The 18,217-nt window shown below is 40.3% G+C and overlaps 1 protein-coding gene across 3 annotated transcripts in view; it reads left to right on the plus strand.

Annotated features, from left to right (window-relative positions):
* KITLG (KIT ligand) overlaps positions 1-18,217 on the plus strand; it is a 105,705-nt gene that overhangs the window by 52,157 nt on the left and 35,331 nt on the right. For all 3 annotated transcript variants that reach the window (XM_027543200.1, XM_027543199.1, XM_027543201.1), the window contains one exon: positions 3,790-3,852. In XM_027543200.1, the coding sequence (XP_027399001.1) occupies positions 3,790-3,852 (63 nt within the window). The remainder of the gene's footprint in view (positions 1-3,789; positions 3,853-18,217) is intronic.

Consider the following 18,217-nt stretch of genomic DNA (forward strand, 5'->3'; position numbering starts at 1 on the left):
CCGTCCCTGGGATTTTCCAGGCAAGAGTACTTCCAAACTAACCTTCCTAAATTGACTGTCACGTTTTCTTCCTGCTTAAACACACTCAATGTAGCACCACTGCTTACACGAGGAAGGTAAATCCGACTGAATTCTTAGTAATTTTCTCCTTCAACTTCTTCATCTTACAGATGAGGGGTATAGGTTCCACAGGGAGGAAGTGATGTGCCCAAGACAACAGTGACCTGTAGGGATCTAGTGGTGGAACTGGTTCCACTGAACCTTACTGCTTCCCACCTGGCCTCCGTGGCCCAACATTCAGGTCCCTCACTGATGTGGGCTGGCTAGAGCCTGAATGATCTGCCCCTGGTCTACCATGTCTCTGTCTTTGCAGATGTCCCTCTCCCTTGCAATTAATAAGTACTCGTTTACACACAACACTAAATAACTAAGTATTTTAAATAAGTTACATTATCCTTGTATAGTCTTAATACCAGCTCAGTTCTGTGATCCCCATTTTACCTATGTGGAAATTGAGACTAAAGAAGATTTGGTAACTTGCCCAAGATCTCTGAATTAGCACGTGGCAGGACCTGGATCCAGCCTGAGCAGTGTGTCCCCAGGACCTGTGTTGGGAGTCCTTTGTCAAAGTAACTGCCTCGAAGGAACAGCTTATCTTCCTAGTTCCAGGCCAAAGGCTCCCTCTACTCTCTCAGATTTCTGCAGTGCTCACCATGCATAAGAGAAACTGAATTTATCACGAGGTTATCTGTGCCTTTTGGATGCTATTCAACATACTGTGAATGCTTAGAAAGTAATATAATAATTCATGAAGTGGCCATAAAAAATATACAACTTGACTTCCTTAATTCTCTTCCAAATGTGATTGGAAATGAACCAGTGCAATCCAAGAAAGTAATAACGCGCAGACTGATCCACAGATAACTGCTGAGACCAGCACTCAGAGCCGGGATTTGTGTGCTCACTCGCACTGTGTACTCATGTCTGTGACCCTGAGATGCCACTTAACCCCTCTGAGCCTCCATGTATCGTTCGGTAAAATAGACCCAATAATATGTATCTTGGTTGTGGCAGAGACTGTGTCCAAAACCTTTTAAAATTTTAAAGCATTTTTCAAAAATAGTATTCCTTTTCAGCTCCCTTAGAAACTAAATATCAGTAAATCAGTTTAAGGCAGAAATTATTATGATATACTGCCCCCCCCCCAACCCAGTGTGGTAAGATTTGTTTGATTTTTTTGCACCAATTTTTTACATGTCAATTACTAACAAAACAGAATTGGCCAGCGGATCTTTACATTTCCTCTGTTCTCTTGGTACATACTCAGATCATAAGTTTTCTGAATACTAATTTGGTCAGTTCTGTGTTTATTTTCCAATAATGTTAATTGTGCATAAGGAAGGGGGCTAGATTGTCAAGCGCCTGTGTTCAGAACACCTGCCATTTTGTGCCATTTCTCCATCTGGAATGGCTTTCACTTACCTGTTGGTTCGTAACAAAACAGAATGGTGCGCTCATTCTGATTCCAGCTTTTATACCTGTGAAGCTGTTAGCTCTGTTTTCCACCAGGGCTTACATAAAATGATGAGGTCCGTCTGCTTTTCAAATATGGGGGTGAAGATCCACAGACAGAAGAAATCCTGGAAGCATGATGGGAAGTTTGGCCAAGAGAAAGAACGTTACTGTGAAAAGTCACCCTGAACTTAAAGAAGGCCACCTTCTGTGGCAGTGCAGATGTGTTCTCAGTAAGCAGTGCAGACTTGACTGTTCTCTTGCGGGTGGCACGAGGAGGGATGTTGGTGAGCCTCACAAGTGGGAAATATCTGGGACAAGTGTGCAGAGAGTAAATGGGTGACCATGTGTAAGTTGAGCTGAGAGGTAATGGAGGCCCCGCTGTCAGAGACCTGAGTTCTAGTCCAGACTTGACAGGTAGTAGTCGTGTGACCTCAGTCAAGTTACTTGACCTCTTGGAGTCTTAAGTTCTTCATTCATTAATTTAGCAATCCTACGTGAAAGTGATTCTGAGGGTTGGATGCGATCACACAACATAAGCCCATAATGAGCACAGTGCTAGAACATGGTAAGTATTTGGTAAGTGTTAGGCTGGAGGCTGAGATGAGAGGGAGGTGGTTCCATTGGACGTTGGATGGTAGCACGCATGATGGGATCCCTTCCTCCCTTGGCTCCCCTCTGACTGCATATGCCTTTACCTAGATTCTTTTCTCAGCAAATTGTTCTCAAATTCTAGAAGCTATTGGCAAAGCCAAGAAGAAACATAAGGGTTGTGTTCTGGGAGTCTTGTCAGAGATGAACTAGCCTGAAAATATGCACCAGGTACTAGCTCACGATGGAGAATAGTGATGATTTAAGAAACAGGGTAAAGGGGAAAATGAGTCTGCCGGAGCAGGGAGACCCACTGAAGATATAATAGAGCAAAACCGCATTTTTACATTGTCTATTGTTTTAAGACCCAGCGGGCTAAGTCAATTTGTACATAAAATAAATGGGCCATATTCTACAGAAGGAAATTTTAACTGTTCTAGAAGAGTGAGATGTCAGAGCTGGTGATATGTAGAAAAGGAGACAAGTGAACTTAAAACTCTGTGACTTACTAGAACTTGTGCCTTGGAAGTCAGTTTCCAGTATAGCTCTCAGTAAAGAATATGGATTGATTGTTTATGATGTTTGGCACACTCATCTAAATTCTTAAATTGACTCTTAGACACGGGTACTTTTCTTTTTAGTTGGAGGACAACTGCTTTATAATGTTGTGCTGGTTTCTGCCTTACAACCATGTGAATCAGCCATATGTATGCATATATTCCGCCCGCCGAGTCTCACCCCCATCTCCACTGTGATAGGTCACCACAGAGCACCAAACTGAGCTCCCTGTTATACAGAAGTTTCTCACTAGCTAGCTATTTTATACGTGGTAGTGTATATAGGACATGGATACTTTTATCTCCACTTTACAGATGAGAGAAACCAAAGTAGAGTTGAGATTTGTTCTAAATTTCCTGGTTCTAAATCAGGTGCTTGTTCAACTTATGCCACAATGAATGATGGAAATGGGTTAGATATTTTCTGAAAGTCTTTAAAGGAAGCTAGTTAAACATTTGAGGCATCTCATACATTTAGTCCCAGGCAAGTAGGTTACATTATATCACAGAACTGAATCTTTCTAAATTAATTAACTGATAAAGCATGTGCAACTTGTAAGTATCATTGTTCTTTTGAAACTTAACACTTTTTTTTCTAGGATTAACATAGAACAGTAGTTCTCTAACTTGAGCACACATCAGAATCACCTGGAGGACTTGTTTAGTAAGATTCAGTAGGTCTGGTGTGGCCTGAGACTTTGCATTTCTAACAGGTTCCCTGGTGCCGTTGACGTATCACTTGGAGAACCACTTAACGAGAAAAATACACTGTGTTACTGATCCTTCGGAGGAATAAATAGGAAAATAGTCCTGAAGGGAAATTCCAAGACCACAGATGGAAGCTGAAATTCAAATCATGTTTCCAAACTCAGTAAATTATCGTTAGCCACCCATAACTGAATTTGGAGTGAAAAAAGATTTGTATTATTATTTCATTTCTGGAGAGTGCTTTTGATTGCAAAGGGAAATCAAGAATGAAAAATCACTATGTATGTAAATGTTGAAAATCAGAGGTAATTTAAAAGCATCCTGGGTTTGCAGGTGTTTTTCTCTAAACCCCTAAAAACAATATGATTTACTGATGTGTATGGATTTTCTTACAGATTTTTTTTTCTTTTGGTCTCTGTAGGTGGCAAATCTTCCCAAAGACTATATGATAACCCTCAAATATGTCCCCGGGATGGACGTTTTGGTATGTAAACTGTACATTTCTGGGTTTCATTGTGGTAGCTGACAAAAGAAACGGGGTCATTCATATTGAGATAGGAAGTTATCTGCCATTTAAGAGTTTGCTAACTGTCAGAATTTGAAGAAGGTATCTTTGGAATTTGACTTGTATATTTATATTTTTTCCTCAGGCAACTGCTAAATTTTGGTTTGGGGTGAACATTTCAGCATGTATCTTACCCCTATACTCCCAAAGCACATAAGATCACCTTCTTTATAGCTAGCCACTGACTTCTGTTTTTCTTTCAGCCTTCCTACAAACAAAGGCTCAAGTGTAAAATTATGTAAATTACTTTCATACCTGAAAAAGGTCCTATATAAGTCTCCTATTTAATTTGAGAACACAAAATGTTTTATCTCTGAGTTTATTTGCAGTGTGATTGATTCTTCAAAATTTACAATAAAAAGGTAGCTATGATTGTACATATGCTTTTATGACTGTAACCAAAAATTTTCATTGATGTTCTAATTATGTAGTGTTAGTATTAAGACATGAAGAAATATTTCATGTATAGGGACTAATGTAATGCCTGTGGACCCGTCACATAACTTGTCAGATGTTACCATTTTGCAATATTTGCTTCAGCTGTATTAATTGGAGTATAATTGCTTTACAGTGTTGTTTCTGCTGTACAATGAAGTGAATCAGCCATGTGTATGCATATCCTTTCTCTCTTTGGACTTCTCTCCCACCCACCTCCACCCCACCCATCTAGGTCATCACAGAGCACCAAGCTGAGCTTCTTGTGCTTTTATATATAGATAGCAGGCTCCCACTAGCTATGTGTTTTACATATGGTGGTGCATATTAGGTCAATCCTAATCTCCCAATTCATTCTACCCTTTCCCCCATCCCTCTCTTTCCCGTCATGTCTGCAAGTCCAGTCTCTACCTCTGCATCTCTATTCTTGCCCTGGAAATAGGTTTCAAATGTACTTTTTAATAGTGAATCATGATAAATATAGTTAAAGCCCCATATATGCCTCTCTCCTATACCCTTAAGTACTAGTTTTCTCTTAGGGAGAGCTTATCTCTTAGGAATAAGTATTCTGAGCTGGAGTTTCTCATTCCAATGCATGTTTCCAGGGCTTGACATGAGGGTACCATCCCCTCAGAGTTGTGTTGAGTGTAACAGCCCACAGTAGCCCTACTCTTTCTTATACTTTGATAGCAAACTCTACATCCATATATATATGATTCCATGTTTTGCATATTTTATGTTGATACCATTATAATGCATATATGACTTTACAACTTGCTCATATTTTGCAAAATGCTTTGACACATAATATGTTCCATGTTGATTCACTTTAACTACTGTATTGTGCTCCTTTGAATTAATTTAAAGCCACTTGGGTTACTCTCTGCTCTGCAAATTGACATCTTTTTATAACACCAAAAATACTTATTACACATTGACTTCTTGCAAGTTGACTTTGAGTCCTTTCTGTGGACACATCCATCAAAATTATTACCACTTCAAGTGTGTTAATAAGCATGTCACTATGGCAATCCACTCCAGTGTTCTTGCCTGGAGAATCCCAGGGACGGGGGGGCCTGGTGGGCTGCCGTCTATGGGGTTGCACAGAGTCAGACACGACTGAAGCGACTTAGCAGCAAATTGTTGTTGTTCAGTTGCCAAATCATGTCCAGTTCTTTGCAAGCCCGTGGACTGTAGCTTGCCAGGCTTCCCTGTCCCTCACCACCTCCCAGAGTTTGCCCAAGTTTACCATTGAATTGGTGATGCCATCCAACCATCTCATCCTCTGTCACCCTCTTCTCCTTCTGCCTTCAATCTTTCCCAGCAGCAGGGTCTTTTCTGATGAGTCGGCTCTAGCACCAAGTGGCCAAAGTATTGGAACTTCAGCATCAGTCCTTCCAAAGAGTATTCAGGGTTGATTTCTTTTCAGATTGACTGGTTTGATCTCCTTGCAGTCCAAGGGACTCTAAAGAGTCTTCTACAGCACCACAGTCAAAAGCACCAATTCTTCAGCACTCTGCCTTCTTCATTGTCCAGCTCTCACATCTGTATGTGACTACTGGAAAGACCATGTGAAAGTGAAAATCACGTGGTTTGTCTGACTCTTTGCTACTCCATGGACTGTAGCCTGCCAGGCTCCTCTGTCCATGGAATTCACCAGGCCAGAATACTGGAGTGGGTAGCTGTTCCCCTTCTCCAGGAGATCTTCCCAACCCAGGAATCAAACCAGGGTCTCCTGCATTGCAGGTGGATTCTTTACCAGCTGAGCTACCAGGAAGCCCTAGACTTCACTATATGGACCTTTGTCAGCAAAGTGAGGTCTTTGCCTTTTAACACATCGTCTAGGTTTGTCATGGCTTTCCTGCTAAGAAGCAATCATTTTCTAATTTTGTGACTGCAGACACCATCCACAGTGCTTTTAGAGCCCAAGAAGAGGAAACCTGTCACTGCTTCCACCTCTTTCCTTTCTATTTGCCGTGAAGTGATGGGGCTGATGCCATTATCTTAGTGTTTTGTTTTTTTTTTTTAATATTGAATTTTAAGCTAGCTTTTTTACTCTCCTCGTTCACCCTCATCAAGAGGCTCTTTAGTTCCTCTTCGCTTTCTCCCATTAGATTGATATCATCCACATATCTGAGGTTGTTGATATTTCTCCTGGCAGTCTTGATTCCAGCTTGTAACTCATCCAGCCTGGCATTTCACATGATGTGCTCTGGGTATAAGTTAAATAAGCACATCACTAAGTGCTTGTGTTTAAAAAGTCTTCCAAACTTTGTAAGGTTGTCATTGCAAGAGCATTCTCTTGAAAGACATATTTCTTTTCATTAGTCCATGCTAAAATCTTTACTATCTACTAAATTCCGTAGAATTCCTTAGAACATGTACCTTCTTGTTGAACCAGGTACCTCTTTGTTGACCTAGCAAGTCTAGGTCAATCTCTGTCCTATTGAACAAGGGAAGTTCTTTGACATAGTAATGTAAATTTTATAGCAGCCTGAACCTTAATTGATCTAATCATCTGCTCATTCAGCAAGTACTTGTTTAGGGAAAACTATGGAGCGAGCACTTTATGAGACACTTTAAGAAACAAACAAACATACATCAATTAACCTTATGTTCAAAAAATAGTAATTATGGGGTTCAGTGTAGCTGGCCTTTTCATAATGCTTTTCTACTTGCAAAATGACTTCACATTTTTATCTTCTTGGATGATTAGAAAAATAGGAAAGCAGGATGGCTACTGTGATTCTTATTATACAAATGACACCTTGAGCTTTATAAACCAGAAGCATTTTGACCAAGGTTAAACAATTAGAAAGTGATAGTCTTAAAAAGAAATCCTAGGCCATCTGACTCTTAACCCTTCATGTGGGTATCTATTAATAGCAAGGTAAAGAGTTCTCAGTGAAGCATCTACGTAATAAAGACATACCCTGTTCTGACTAGAGAAGCACTTAGGCTGGGACTGCCAAATTCATTTAAAGAAATCATGCAACTCTTTGAAAAACAATTGTGTTAAACTAAAAATAGCAAAATAGATTCTTTTGTGCTGGTATAATCATAGATTGTGCCGAATCATAGATTTCCGTATTGGCTGGTGCTAACAAGAGCTAACTTATAAAAATAAAATGATTCATTACCACCTATTTTTTCCCCCTTGTTTCTGTAATTGAGAAAAATCCTCTATTATTTGGTCTTGGCATACCATCCTGGCACAATTGGAGGAACTCTGTTCTTGGCTACCACAGTTGGCAAGAAAAACAAACCCGAACATAGCCTTTGGGTAGAAACAGGGGGTCATATGCTTTGTTTTACCTTCATTTAAAAATGTTAGTTTCTTCCAAGACCAGAGGAGTTTCCCAGTGGAGAGGCTCAGGCTTATTTGCCTTATCTTTTGTCTTTAAACAATACAGGGTGGAGTGGGAGCCAGAACGGGTACCAGAAATAGTCTCTGGGGCCAAACCAATAAAATTCTGCTGGAGGCCCTGGGCAGAAGAAAGCTCTAGAATAGAATACTTTTTTTTTTTTTTTTGGTTTGGTTTTAAAAATCAACCAGATACTCCTGAAAAGGGGAGGTTACTTTTCTAAGTGCCTTTTTAGAAAATTACCCAGCAGATTGTCTCTCACAAATAGCCGGGTATGATCCACTGGTTGGTATTTAAATCTAACGATAATTACCAATTTTAGTTTAAACTCTTTGAAACTATAATATTGTCAAACTTAGGATTTCCTTTAAATTCTTAGCCTAAAAATCCTAAATGTTTCTGATCCTTTTCACTTACTAGTCATGTTGTAGAAAGAACAGAAATTGAGTTGCTGAATCTGCAGTCATTCTGGCCTCTCTAAAATGATATAAACTATGAGTTGCTTGTGGTATTGGCATAATAAAGTTAATTCGCTTTTAGTTAAATTACATACTTACCACTTTTTATCTAACTTTTTAGTTGAAAATACTTCGAATTTACAGATTATAAGAATATACACCCATATACCTTTTAATACAGATTCAATTGTTTTTAACATTTTGCTTCATTTGCTTTATAAATTCTTGCTTTCTGTATGCTTATATCTAAACCCCTTGAGTAAGTTGTATACAAAATGACTGTTTACCCCTAAATACTTAAGTGTGTGTTTCCTAAGTATTTTCTCTTACATAACCACAGTTGTCCACTTGAATAAATTTAGCAGTAACTGAATACTTCAATCTGTTGGCTGTATTTCAATGTTACCAAATTTTTCTGGCATGTTTTTCTTCTGGTACAAGATCTAATCTAGCATCATGATTTGCATTTTGATACTATGATCGGCAGAATAATGGTCCCCCAAAGATGTCTCATGCTGTGACTATATTACCTTCCATGGCAAAGAGTCTTTGCAGAATTAATTAAGGATCTGAGGATGGGGAGGGTATCCTGGGAATATCCAGGTGGACCCAATCTAATCACATAAATCCTTATGAGAGGGAGTTTAGGAACCAGAGAGAAGGTGTTACACCCCTGGCTTTGAAGATGAAGGGGCCACAAGCCAAGGAATGTGGGAGATCCCTGAAACCTAGAAAAGACACAGAGAAGGAGATTCTTCTGTAGAGCCTCTAGAAGAAACACCATGTAATCTGTGGTCACTTTGATTTCAGCCTGTTGTTTTTGTTCAGTCACTCAGTCCTGTCTGACTCTTTGCAACTCCATGGACTGCAGCACACCAGGCCTCCCTGTTTTTCACCGTCTCCTGGAGCTTGCTCAAATCCATGAGTCAGTGATGCCTTCCAACCATCTTGTCAGAATACGCATCCCAAGGTGTGATGCTACATTAAGGAATGATGTGTCCTCTAGTTATCACACCCAGAGGCACAGTGTCCATCTTCTCCCCATAGTGCTGCTTGTTTTAATCCCCTGGTTCAGGTGTTCCACTATTTCTGTGTATTTACTCATTAACAACTAAGCTGGGATCTTTGGGAAGATACTTGAAGACCATGTACGTTCCTTCATCAAAGTTCCTCTTGTAGATTGATTTTTACATGAACCAGTCTTTACTGTCATGTCAGTTTTTATTTTTTTAAAAGTCAAGGTTAAACAAAGAAGTCATTGGCAATACATAATGTTATCCTAAAAACATGGATCCCAGCCATCACCCCTTTGGATGATTTTACTTTCTCAACTATTTGTACCTTTTTTTGCTGGTCTGCCCCCTCTGGGTCTTCTCACATCTCCCTCACCAGTCAAGGATTTATTACTTGATATTTCAACTCTTCTTTAAAGGACAGTGGTTCTTCAAAACAAATACACCTGGTCATTTTATCCCTCTTCTTCATATACTTTGAATGGTTGCTCTTAGGAAAAGAAGCTCCTTAAACATGGCCTCCAAGACTCTGGTGATCTGGCACCTTTCCAAATTCTTCTTCAGTCCTGCAGCCTCACATGTCCCTTGCTGCCCCTGTTCCTTTCCTGCAAGTCTTTCTCTGAACCTAGTGTGCTGGTCAATCCTTTTCTTGGGATAACTCCTCTTTCATTTTCTTTTTTTTTCTTCTATGATTTTTCTTTTTTAAAAGAAAATGTTTCAATTGAAGTATAGTTGATTGTTCCCAGGAGATAGAGGACAGGGAAGCCTGGTGTGCTGCAGTCCATGGGGTCACAAAGGGTAGAACATGACTTAGTGACTGAGCAACAGTAGTTGATTTATAAATGTTGTGTCAATCTCTGCTATACAGCAAAATGACTCAGTTTTACATATACATACATTCTTTAATATTTTTTCCATTATGGCTAATCGAGAATATTGGCTATAGTTCTCTGTGGTATACAATAGGACCTTGTTGTTTATCCATTCTAAATGTAATAATTGGCATCTACTGACCCCACATTCCTTCCCCATTTCCTGGCAACCACAAGTCTGATCACTATGCCTGTGAGTGTTTCTGTTTCGTGGATAGGTTCATTTGTGCCATATTTTAGATTCCACATGGAAGTGATGTCATGATATTTGCCTTTCTCTTTCTGACTTACTTCACTTGGTGTGAAGTTTTATCCAGGTAGCTGCAAACGGCATTATTTTGTTCTTTTTTAAGACTTAGTAGTTTTCTGTTGTATTTATGTACCACATCTTCTTTATCCATTCCTCTGTTGATGGAGATCGGAGAAGGCAATGGCACCCCACTCCAGTACTCTTGCCTGGAAAATCCCATGGACGGAGGAGCCTGGTAGGCTGCAGTCCATGGGGTTGCTAAGAGTCGGACACGACTGAGCGACTTCACTTTCACTTTTCACTTTCATGCATTGGAGAAGGAAATGGCAACCCACTCCAGTGTTCTTGCCTGGAGAATCCCAGGGACGGGGGAGCCTGGTGGGCTGCCGTCTATGGGGTCGCACAGAGTCGGACATGACTGAAGCGACTTAGCAGCTTAGTTGATGGAGATTTAGGTTGTTTCCCTGTTTTGGCTATTGTAAATACTGCTGCTATGAATATAGGGGTGCATATATCTTTTTGAACTGTAGTTTTGCCCAGGTATATGCCCAGGAGTGGGATTGCTAAAGATCATATGGTAGCTCAAGTTTTAGTTTTCTGAGGAACTGCCATACTTTTTTCTACAGAGGCTGCACCAATTTACATTGCCACCAACAGCATAGGAGAATTTCCTTCGCTCTGCACCCTCTCTAGCATTTATTGTTTGTCTGACAAGTTCATTTTCAATTTCACTTCTTTAAGGAAGGAAGCCTTTACTCTCCTTGAGGAAGCCATACCCTCATATTAGAAACTTTTAATAGTACTCCTAGAATGGTAGTGCTTTTGTTTATTTGTGCAACTATTTAGTTGTAATCTATTTACCTATAAACTTCCTGAGGGCAGGAGTTCTGTAATTTTGCTTGTCCATCCTTACTGTCCAATGTATGACTATTGTTCAGTTGCTCAATCATGTCTGACTCTGCAACTGCATGAAATTCAGCACTCCAGGCTTCCCTGTCCATCACTATCTCCTGGAGTTTGCTCACACTCATATCCTTTGAGTCAGTGATGCTATCCAACCATCTAATCCTCTGTCGTCCCCTTCTCCTGCCCTCAATCCTTGCCAGCATCAGGGTCTTTTCTAATGACTGGGCTTTTAACATCACGTGGCCAAAGTATTGGAGCTTCAGCATCACTCTTTTCAATGAATATTCAGGGTTGATTTCCTTTAGCGTTGACTGGTTTGATCTCCTTGCTACCCATGGGACTCTCAAGAATCTTCTCCAGTACCACAGTTTGAAAGCATCAATTCTTCAGTGCTCAGCCTTGTTTATGGTTCAACTCTCACATCCTTACATGACCACTGGAAAAACCATAGCTTTGACTCTACAGAACTTTGTTTGCAAAGTGATATCTCTGCTTTTTCATATGCAGTCTAGGTTTGTCATAACTTTTCTTCCAAGGAGCAAGCGCCTTTTAATTTTGTGGCTGCAGTCACCATCTGCAGTGATTTGGGCACCCAAGAAAACAAAATCTGCCACTGTTTCCACTTTTTCCCCATCTATTTGCCATGAAGTGATGGGACCAGAAAATTAGAGATACCAAGGGAACATTTCATGCAAAGATGGGCTCAATAAAGGACAGAAATGGTATGGACCTCACAGAAGCAGAAGATATTAAGAAGAGGTGGCAAGAATACACAGAAGAACTGCACAAAAAAGAGCTTCATGACCCAGATAATCATGATGGTGTGATCACTGACCTAGAGCCAGACATCCTGGAATGTGAAGTCAAGTGAGCCTTAGAAAGCATCACTAGGAACAAAGCTAGTGGAGGTGATGGCATTCCAGTTGAGCTATTTCAAATCCTGGAAGATGATGCTGTGAAAGTGCTGCACTCAATATGCTAGCACATTTGGAAAACTCAGCAGTGGCCACAGGACTGGAAAAGGTCAGTTTTCATTCCAATCCCAAAGAAAGGCAATGCCAAAGAATGCTCAAACTACTGCACAATTGCACTCATCTCACATGCTAGTAAAGTAATGGTCAAAATTCTTCAAGCCAGGCTTCAGCAATATGTGAACCATGAACTTCAGATGTTCAAGCTGGTTTTAGAAAAGGCAGAGGAACCAGAGATCAAATTGCCAACATCCACTGGATCATCGAAAAAGCAATAGAGTTCCAGAAAAATATCTATTTCTGCTTTATTGACTATGCCAAAGCCTTTGACTGTGTGGATCACAATAAACTGTGGAAAATTCTGAAAGAGATGGGAATACCAGACCACCTGACCTACCTCTTGAGAAACCTGTATGCAGGTCAGGAAGCAACAGTTAGAACTGGACATGGAACAACAGACTGGTTCCAAATAGGAAAAGGAGTATGTCAAAGCTGTATATTGTCCCCCTGCTTATTTAACTCATATGCAGAGTACATCATGAGAAATGCTGGGCTGGAAGAAGCACAAGCTGGAATCAAGATTGCCAGGAGAAATGTCAATAACCTCAGATATGCAGATGCCACCACCCTTATGGCAGAAAATGAAGAGGAACTAAAAAGCCTCTTGATGAAAGTGAAAGAGGAGAGTGAAAAAGTTGGCTTAAAGCTGAACATTCAGAAAATGAAGATCATGGCATCTGGTCCCATCACTTCATGGCAAATAGATGGGGAAACAGTGGAAACAGTGTCAGACTTTATTTTTGGGGGGCTCCAAAATCTCTGCAGATGGTGACTGCAGCCTTGAAATTAAAAGACGCTTACTCCTTGGAAGGAAAGTTATGACCAAACTAGATAGCATATTGAAAAGCAGAGACATTACTTTGCCAACAAAGGTCCGTCTAGTCAAGGCTATGGTTTTTCCAGTGGTCATGTATGGATGTGAGAATTGGACTGTGAAGAAAGCTGAGCACTGAAGAATTGATGCTTTTGAAAAAACTGTGGTGTTGGAGAAGACTCTTGAGAGTCCCTTGGACTGCAAGGAGATCCAACCAGTCCATTCTTAAGGAGATCAGTTCCTGGGTGTTCATTGGAAGGACTGATGCTAAAGCTGAAACTCCAATACTTTGGCTATCTGATGCGAAGAGTTGACTTATTGGAAAAGACCCTGATGCTGGGAGGCATTGGGGGCAGGAGGAGAAGGGGATGACAGAGAATGAGATGGCTGGATGGCATCACTGACTCGATGGACGTGAGTCTGAGTGAACTCCGGGAGTTGGTGATGGATAGAGAGGCCTGGCATGCTGCGATTCATGGGGTCGCAAAGAGTCAGACACGACTGAGCGACTGAACTGAACTGAACTGATGGAACCAGATACCATGATCTTAGTTTTTTGAATGTTGAGTTTTAAGTCAGTATTTTCACTCTCCTCTTTCACCTTCATCAGAGGCTCTTTAGTTCCTCTTAGCTTTCCACCATTAGACTGCATATCTGAGGTTGTTGATATTTCTCCCGGCAATCTGGATTCCAGCTTTTGAGTCATCCTGGCCTGCATTTCACATCTGCATATAAGTTAAATAAGCAGGGTGACATTACACAGTGTTGACATACTTCTTTCCCAATTTTGAACCAGTCTGTTGTTCCATGTCTGGTTCTAACTCTTGCTTCTTGACCTGCATTCAGGTTTCTCAGGAGACAGGTAAGGTGGTCTGGTATTCCCATCTCTTGAAGAATTTTCCACATTTTTTTTGTGATCCAGAGTCAAAGGCTTTAGCGCAGTCAATGAATCAGATGTTTTTTTGGAATTCCCTTGCTTTTTCTATGTTCCAAGCAGATGTTGGCAATTTAGTATCTGGCCCCTGTACCTTTTCTAAATCCAGATTGTACACCTGGAAGTTCTTAGTTCATATACTGCTGAAGCTTAGCTTGAAGGATTTTAAGCATAATCTTGCTAGCATATGAAATGAGCACAATTGTATCGTAGTTTGAACATTCTTTGGCATTGCCCTCCTTTGGTATTAGAATGAAAATTGACCTTTTTCAGCCCTGTGGCCACTGCTGAATTTTCCAAATTTGCAGCATCATCTTTTAGGATTTGAAATAGCTCAGCTACAATTCCATCACCTCCACTAGCTTTGTTCATAGTAATGCTTCGTAAGGCCCACTTGACTTTGCACTCCAGGATGTCTGGCTCTAGGTGAGTGACCACACCATCATAGTTATCTGGTTCATTAAGATCTTTTTTGTACAATTCTTCTGTGTATTCTTGTCACCTCTTCTTAATCTCTCTGCTTCTTTTAGGTCCTTAAAATTTCTGTCCTTTATTTTGCCCATTTTTGCATGAAATATTCCCTTGATATCTCCAACTTTCTTGAAGAGATTTCTAGTTTTTCCCGTTCTGTTGTTTTCCTCTATTTCTTTGCGTTGTTCAACATAAGAAGGCTTTCTTGTGTCTCCTCACTATTCTCTGGAACTCTGCATTCAGTTGGGCATGTCTTTCCCTTTCTCTTTTGCCTTTCACTTCTTTTCTCAGCTATTTGTAAGGCTTCCTTAGACGGTCATTTTGCCTTCTTGCATTTCTGTTTCTTGGGGATGGTTTTGGTCACCATGTCCTGTACCTTGTTAGGAACCTCCATCCATAGTTCTTCAGGCACTCTGTCTATCAGATCTAATCCTATGAATCTGTCACTTCCTCTGTAAATGATAAGGGATTGGTTTAGATCATTTCTGAATGACCTAGTGGTTTTCCCTACTTTCTTCAATTTAACTCTATATTTTACAATAAGGAGCTCATGATCTGATCCATAGTCAGCTCTAGGCCTTATTTTTGCTGACTGTAAGGAGCTGCTCCACCTTTGGCTGCAAAGAACATAATCCATCGATCATCTGGTGATGTCCACGTGTAGAGTCATCTCTTGTATTATTGGAAGAGGGTGTTTGCTATGACGAGTGTGTCCTCTTGGCAAAACTCTGTTAGCATTTGCCCTGCTTCTTTTGTACTCAATGTATGATAGGCACTTATGTGCTGAAAGTGAAGATGGAAGGAAGGATCACATGTAATCACTTGTAATTTCCCTGAGGTACCAACTGAATAGAATCCATAAGATTATGATGATGCGGTGAATGACTGTAACTCATCACACAGTTTTTGCACCTCAGTGTTTTACTCATCTTCTTTTAGATATGTACGCATTTCGTAAAAAGGTTTAGGTCTAAGAGTAATATCATGCTATTTTGACGAATCATGATTTCCATGAGCCTTCTGTTATGCTGCTACTTTTAACTGAGTCATTTCCTTAATCAAGAACTTTCTCATTGTTCTCAGTGATTGAAGGCTGAAAGCCAGATTCCTGAGTCTGATGTTCATAAGCTTCCATAATAACCTTCTTGCCCCACACCAATCACCTCATCTTAATGCCCATTATTTTGCAACACAAACTCGTCTCCCAGTCAGGTGAGTCCCACCCTCCTAGAATCACCTTGAAGTGAAAGTGTTAGTCACTCCGTCTTGTCCGACTGTTTGTAACCCTATTAGCCCACCAGGCTCCTCTGTCCATGGAATTCTCCAGGTAAGAATACTGGAGTGGGTTGCCATTCTTTTCTATTCTCAATTCCAAGACTGCATGGTTTAGCTTCTCTTTGCTAGGAATATTCTTTCCTCTCCCACCCACTCATCCAAATTCTATCCACAGAATTATGCAGTATCCTGGGACTGAGTGCATCTTAGTGGTCATCTCCTCCAAGGTCAGCTTAAGATCCCTATTTCTCATAAGACCATTTCCTACTGTCCCAGAGCATGCTCTCTTCCCTGCATCAGTGGCCAGTAAAAACTGACACCACCCCTAATCTATGCTTCTGCTGGGTGCTTGTGTGGGACAGGGTGATGAGCAATACTGATGTGGTATCTATTCTGTGGGCCTTATCTGTTACTTTATTATCTCTGAATTTCTATAGAATTTGTCTCGAAACTAATCATTTGGGGTGAGTGAGTGAGTGATGTCGCTCAGTCGTGTCTGACTCTTTGTGACCCCATGAACTGTAGCCTACCAGGCTCCTCCATCCATGGGATTTTCCAGGCAAGAATACTGGAGTGGGTTGCCATTTCCTTCTCCAGGAGATCTTCCTGACCCAGGGATTGAACCCAGGTCTCCCACATTGCAGGCAGATGCTTTACTGTCTGAGCCACCAGGGAAGTCCATCATTTGGGGTAGTTAATCATATATTGCTTACACAGCTATTTAAACTTGTATGTGTTATGGATCTGTCTCATACTATTGTTATGAGAAGTGATTAAGATGTGAAAAACCCAAGATATAGTGTACATGCAATAATTGTTCTATGTCCTCACAATTATTTTTATGTTATATTTTCTCTTTTTACTATATTTATCTAAAGATTAGGGATCAACCCTTTTACCCTGTTGTATTTCCTTACCATTTGAGCAGGTACTAGCTACTCAAAAGCTACTTACCAGTAAACATTTAACTGCTGGCCCAAAAAATGTCTGATTTACAAATCTTGAGGGAGCCTCCCTTATTTGTTTAGATTCCTTTGGTTCTTGCTAACAGTAATGAACTCAAGCTTCACCAAAAAAAGAAAAAGTCCCATTACTATAAGGATACTGAAGAATAGCATTTCAAGTCAAGGGGAGGGATGCAGCCAGGCCTCATGAAGGGATTCAGGTTTTCCTTTCCCCTTCTCTGCCTCTCTGCCTCATTCTGTTTCACCTGTGCAGAATTTTTTGTGTGTGTTTTCAGTCACCTGATGGCTTAATAGCTGCCCCAGAGCTCCCACACTCACATAGTACAGTTTGACCCTGCTCAGAGACTAGTTACCAGTTCTTATCACTACTACCTTTTTGGGGGGGGACTTTCCGATGGACCCATTTGTCTCAGGACGCTGTTATTGTCCAGTCAGCTGTGGCTGCTGGGCAAGGCCACTGTTTGTAATTGTGGATCCTGAGGATCCACCCCTATGATTTGAAATGCTTCCTATAGAAATGGAAGTCAGTCTGGTAGACACTGTACTTGTCTACTTCTAGCTCTCATATAATATTTCTTTCAAAGGAATAAGTATAAAATGTTAGGTAAATGAATAAAACGTTAACATTAAACACTATTTTTTAGGTGGCTCTTTTGTATACTCAAACTACAGGGCCCATCTTAATAAGTAAGTGGTTACATTAAGATACTTTCAGAACATCTAGACCATTACTACCTGAAAAAATAGCATAGAAGCCACATGTTGTTAAGTTGCTTAGTCGTGTCTGACTCCTGCGACCCCATGGACTGTAGCCCACCAGGCTCCTTTGTCCATGGAATTTTCCAAACATGAATACTGGAGTGGATTGCCATTTCCTCCTCTAAGGGATCTTCCTGACCCAAGGATCAAACCTGTGTCGGCTGAGATCTTGGCAGGCAGATTCTTTACCACAGAGCTATCTGGGAAGCCCAGAAGCCACATATATAATGTTAAATTGTCCAGTAGCTGCATTAAAATAAAAAGAACATGAAAATTATAATAAAGTTTATTAGTCTAATATATTCAAAATGTGATCACTGTACCTTGTAAACCATATAAAATTATCAACATATTTTAATTTTTAATATTTATTCAGAATCTACTGTGTATTTCATATCTACAGTACACTCCAGTTCAAACACTAAATTTTCATCAGAAATATTTACTCATTTAGATTTTTATAAAATTGACAATTGAAAACACAGATTCACATACCTAAGCTTTTCCAAAGATTCTTAAAAGTGTTCCAGTCACCAAATCACATAATAATTTTCTAACTTTCAACATGTTGAATTAGTTAAGCAACATTAATATTTTAGTTCCTCAGTCATACTGGCCACATTTTGAGTGATGAGTAGCTGAAGGTGGCAAATGGTCCCTCTATTGGCTCACACAGATTAGACAGAGATATTTTAGAGACTTGCCTAAAATCACAACGTGTGTTAACAGAGTTAGG

Source organism: Bos indicus x Bos taurus, chromosome 5 (genome assembly GCF_003369695.1).
Source record: "Bos indicus x Bos taurus breed Angus x Brahman F1 hybrid chromosome 5, Bos_hybrid_MaternalHap_v2.0, whole genome shotgun sequence".
In the NCBI taxonomy this organism is placed as follows: domain Eukaryota; kingdom Metazoa; phylum Chordata; class Mammalia; order Artiodactyla; family Bovidae; genus Bos; species Bos indicus x Bos taurus.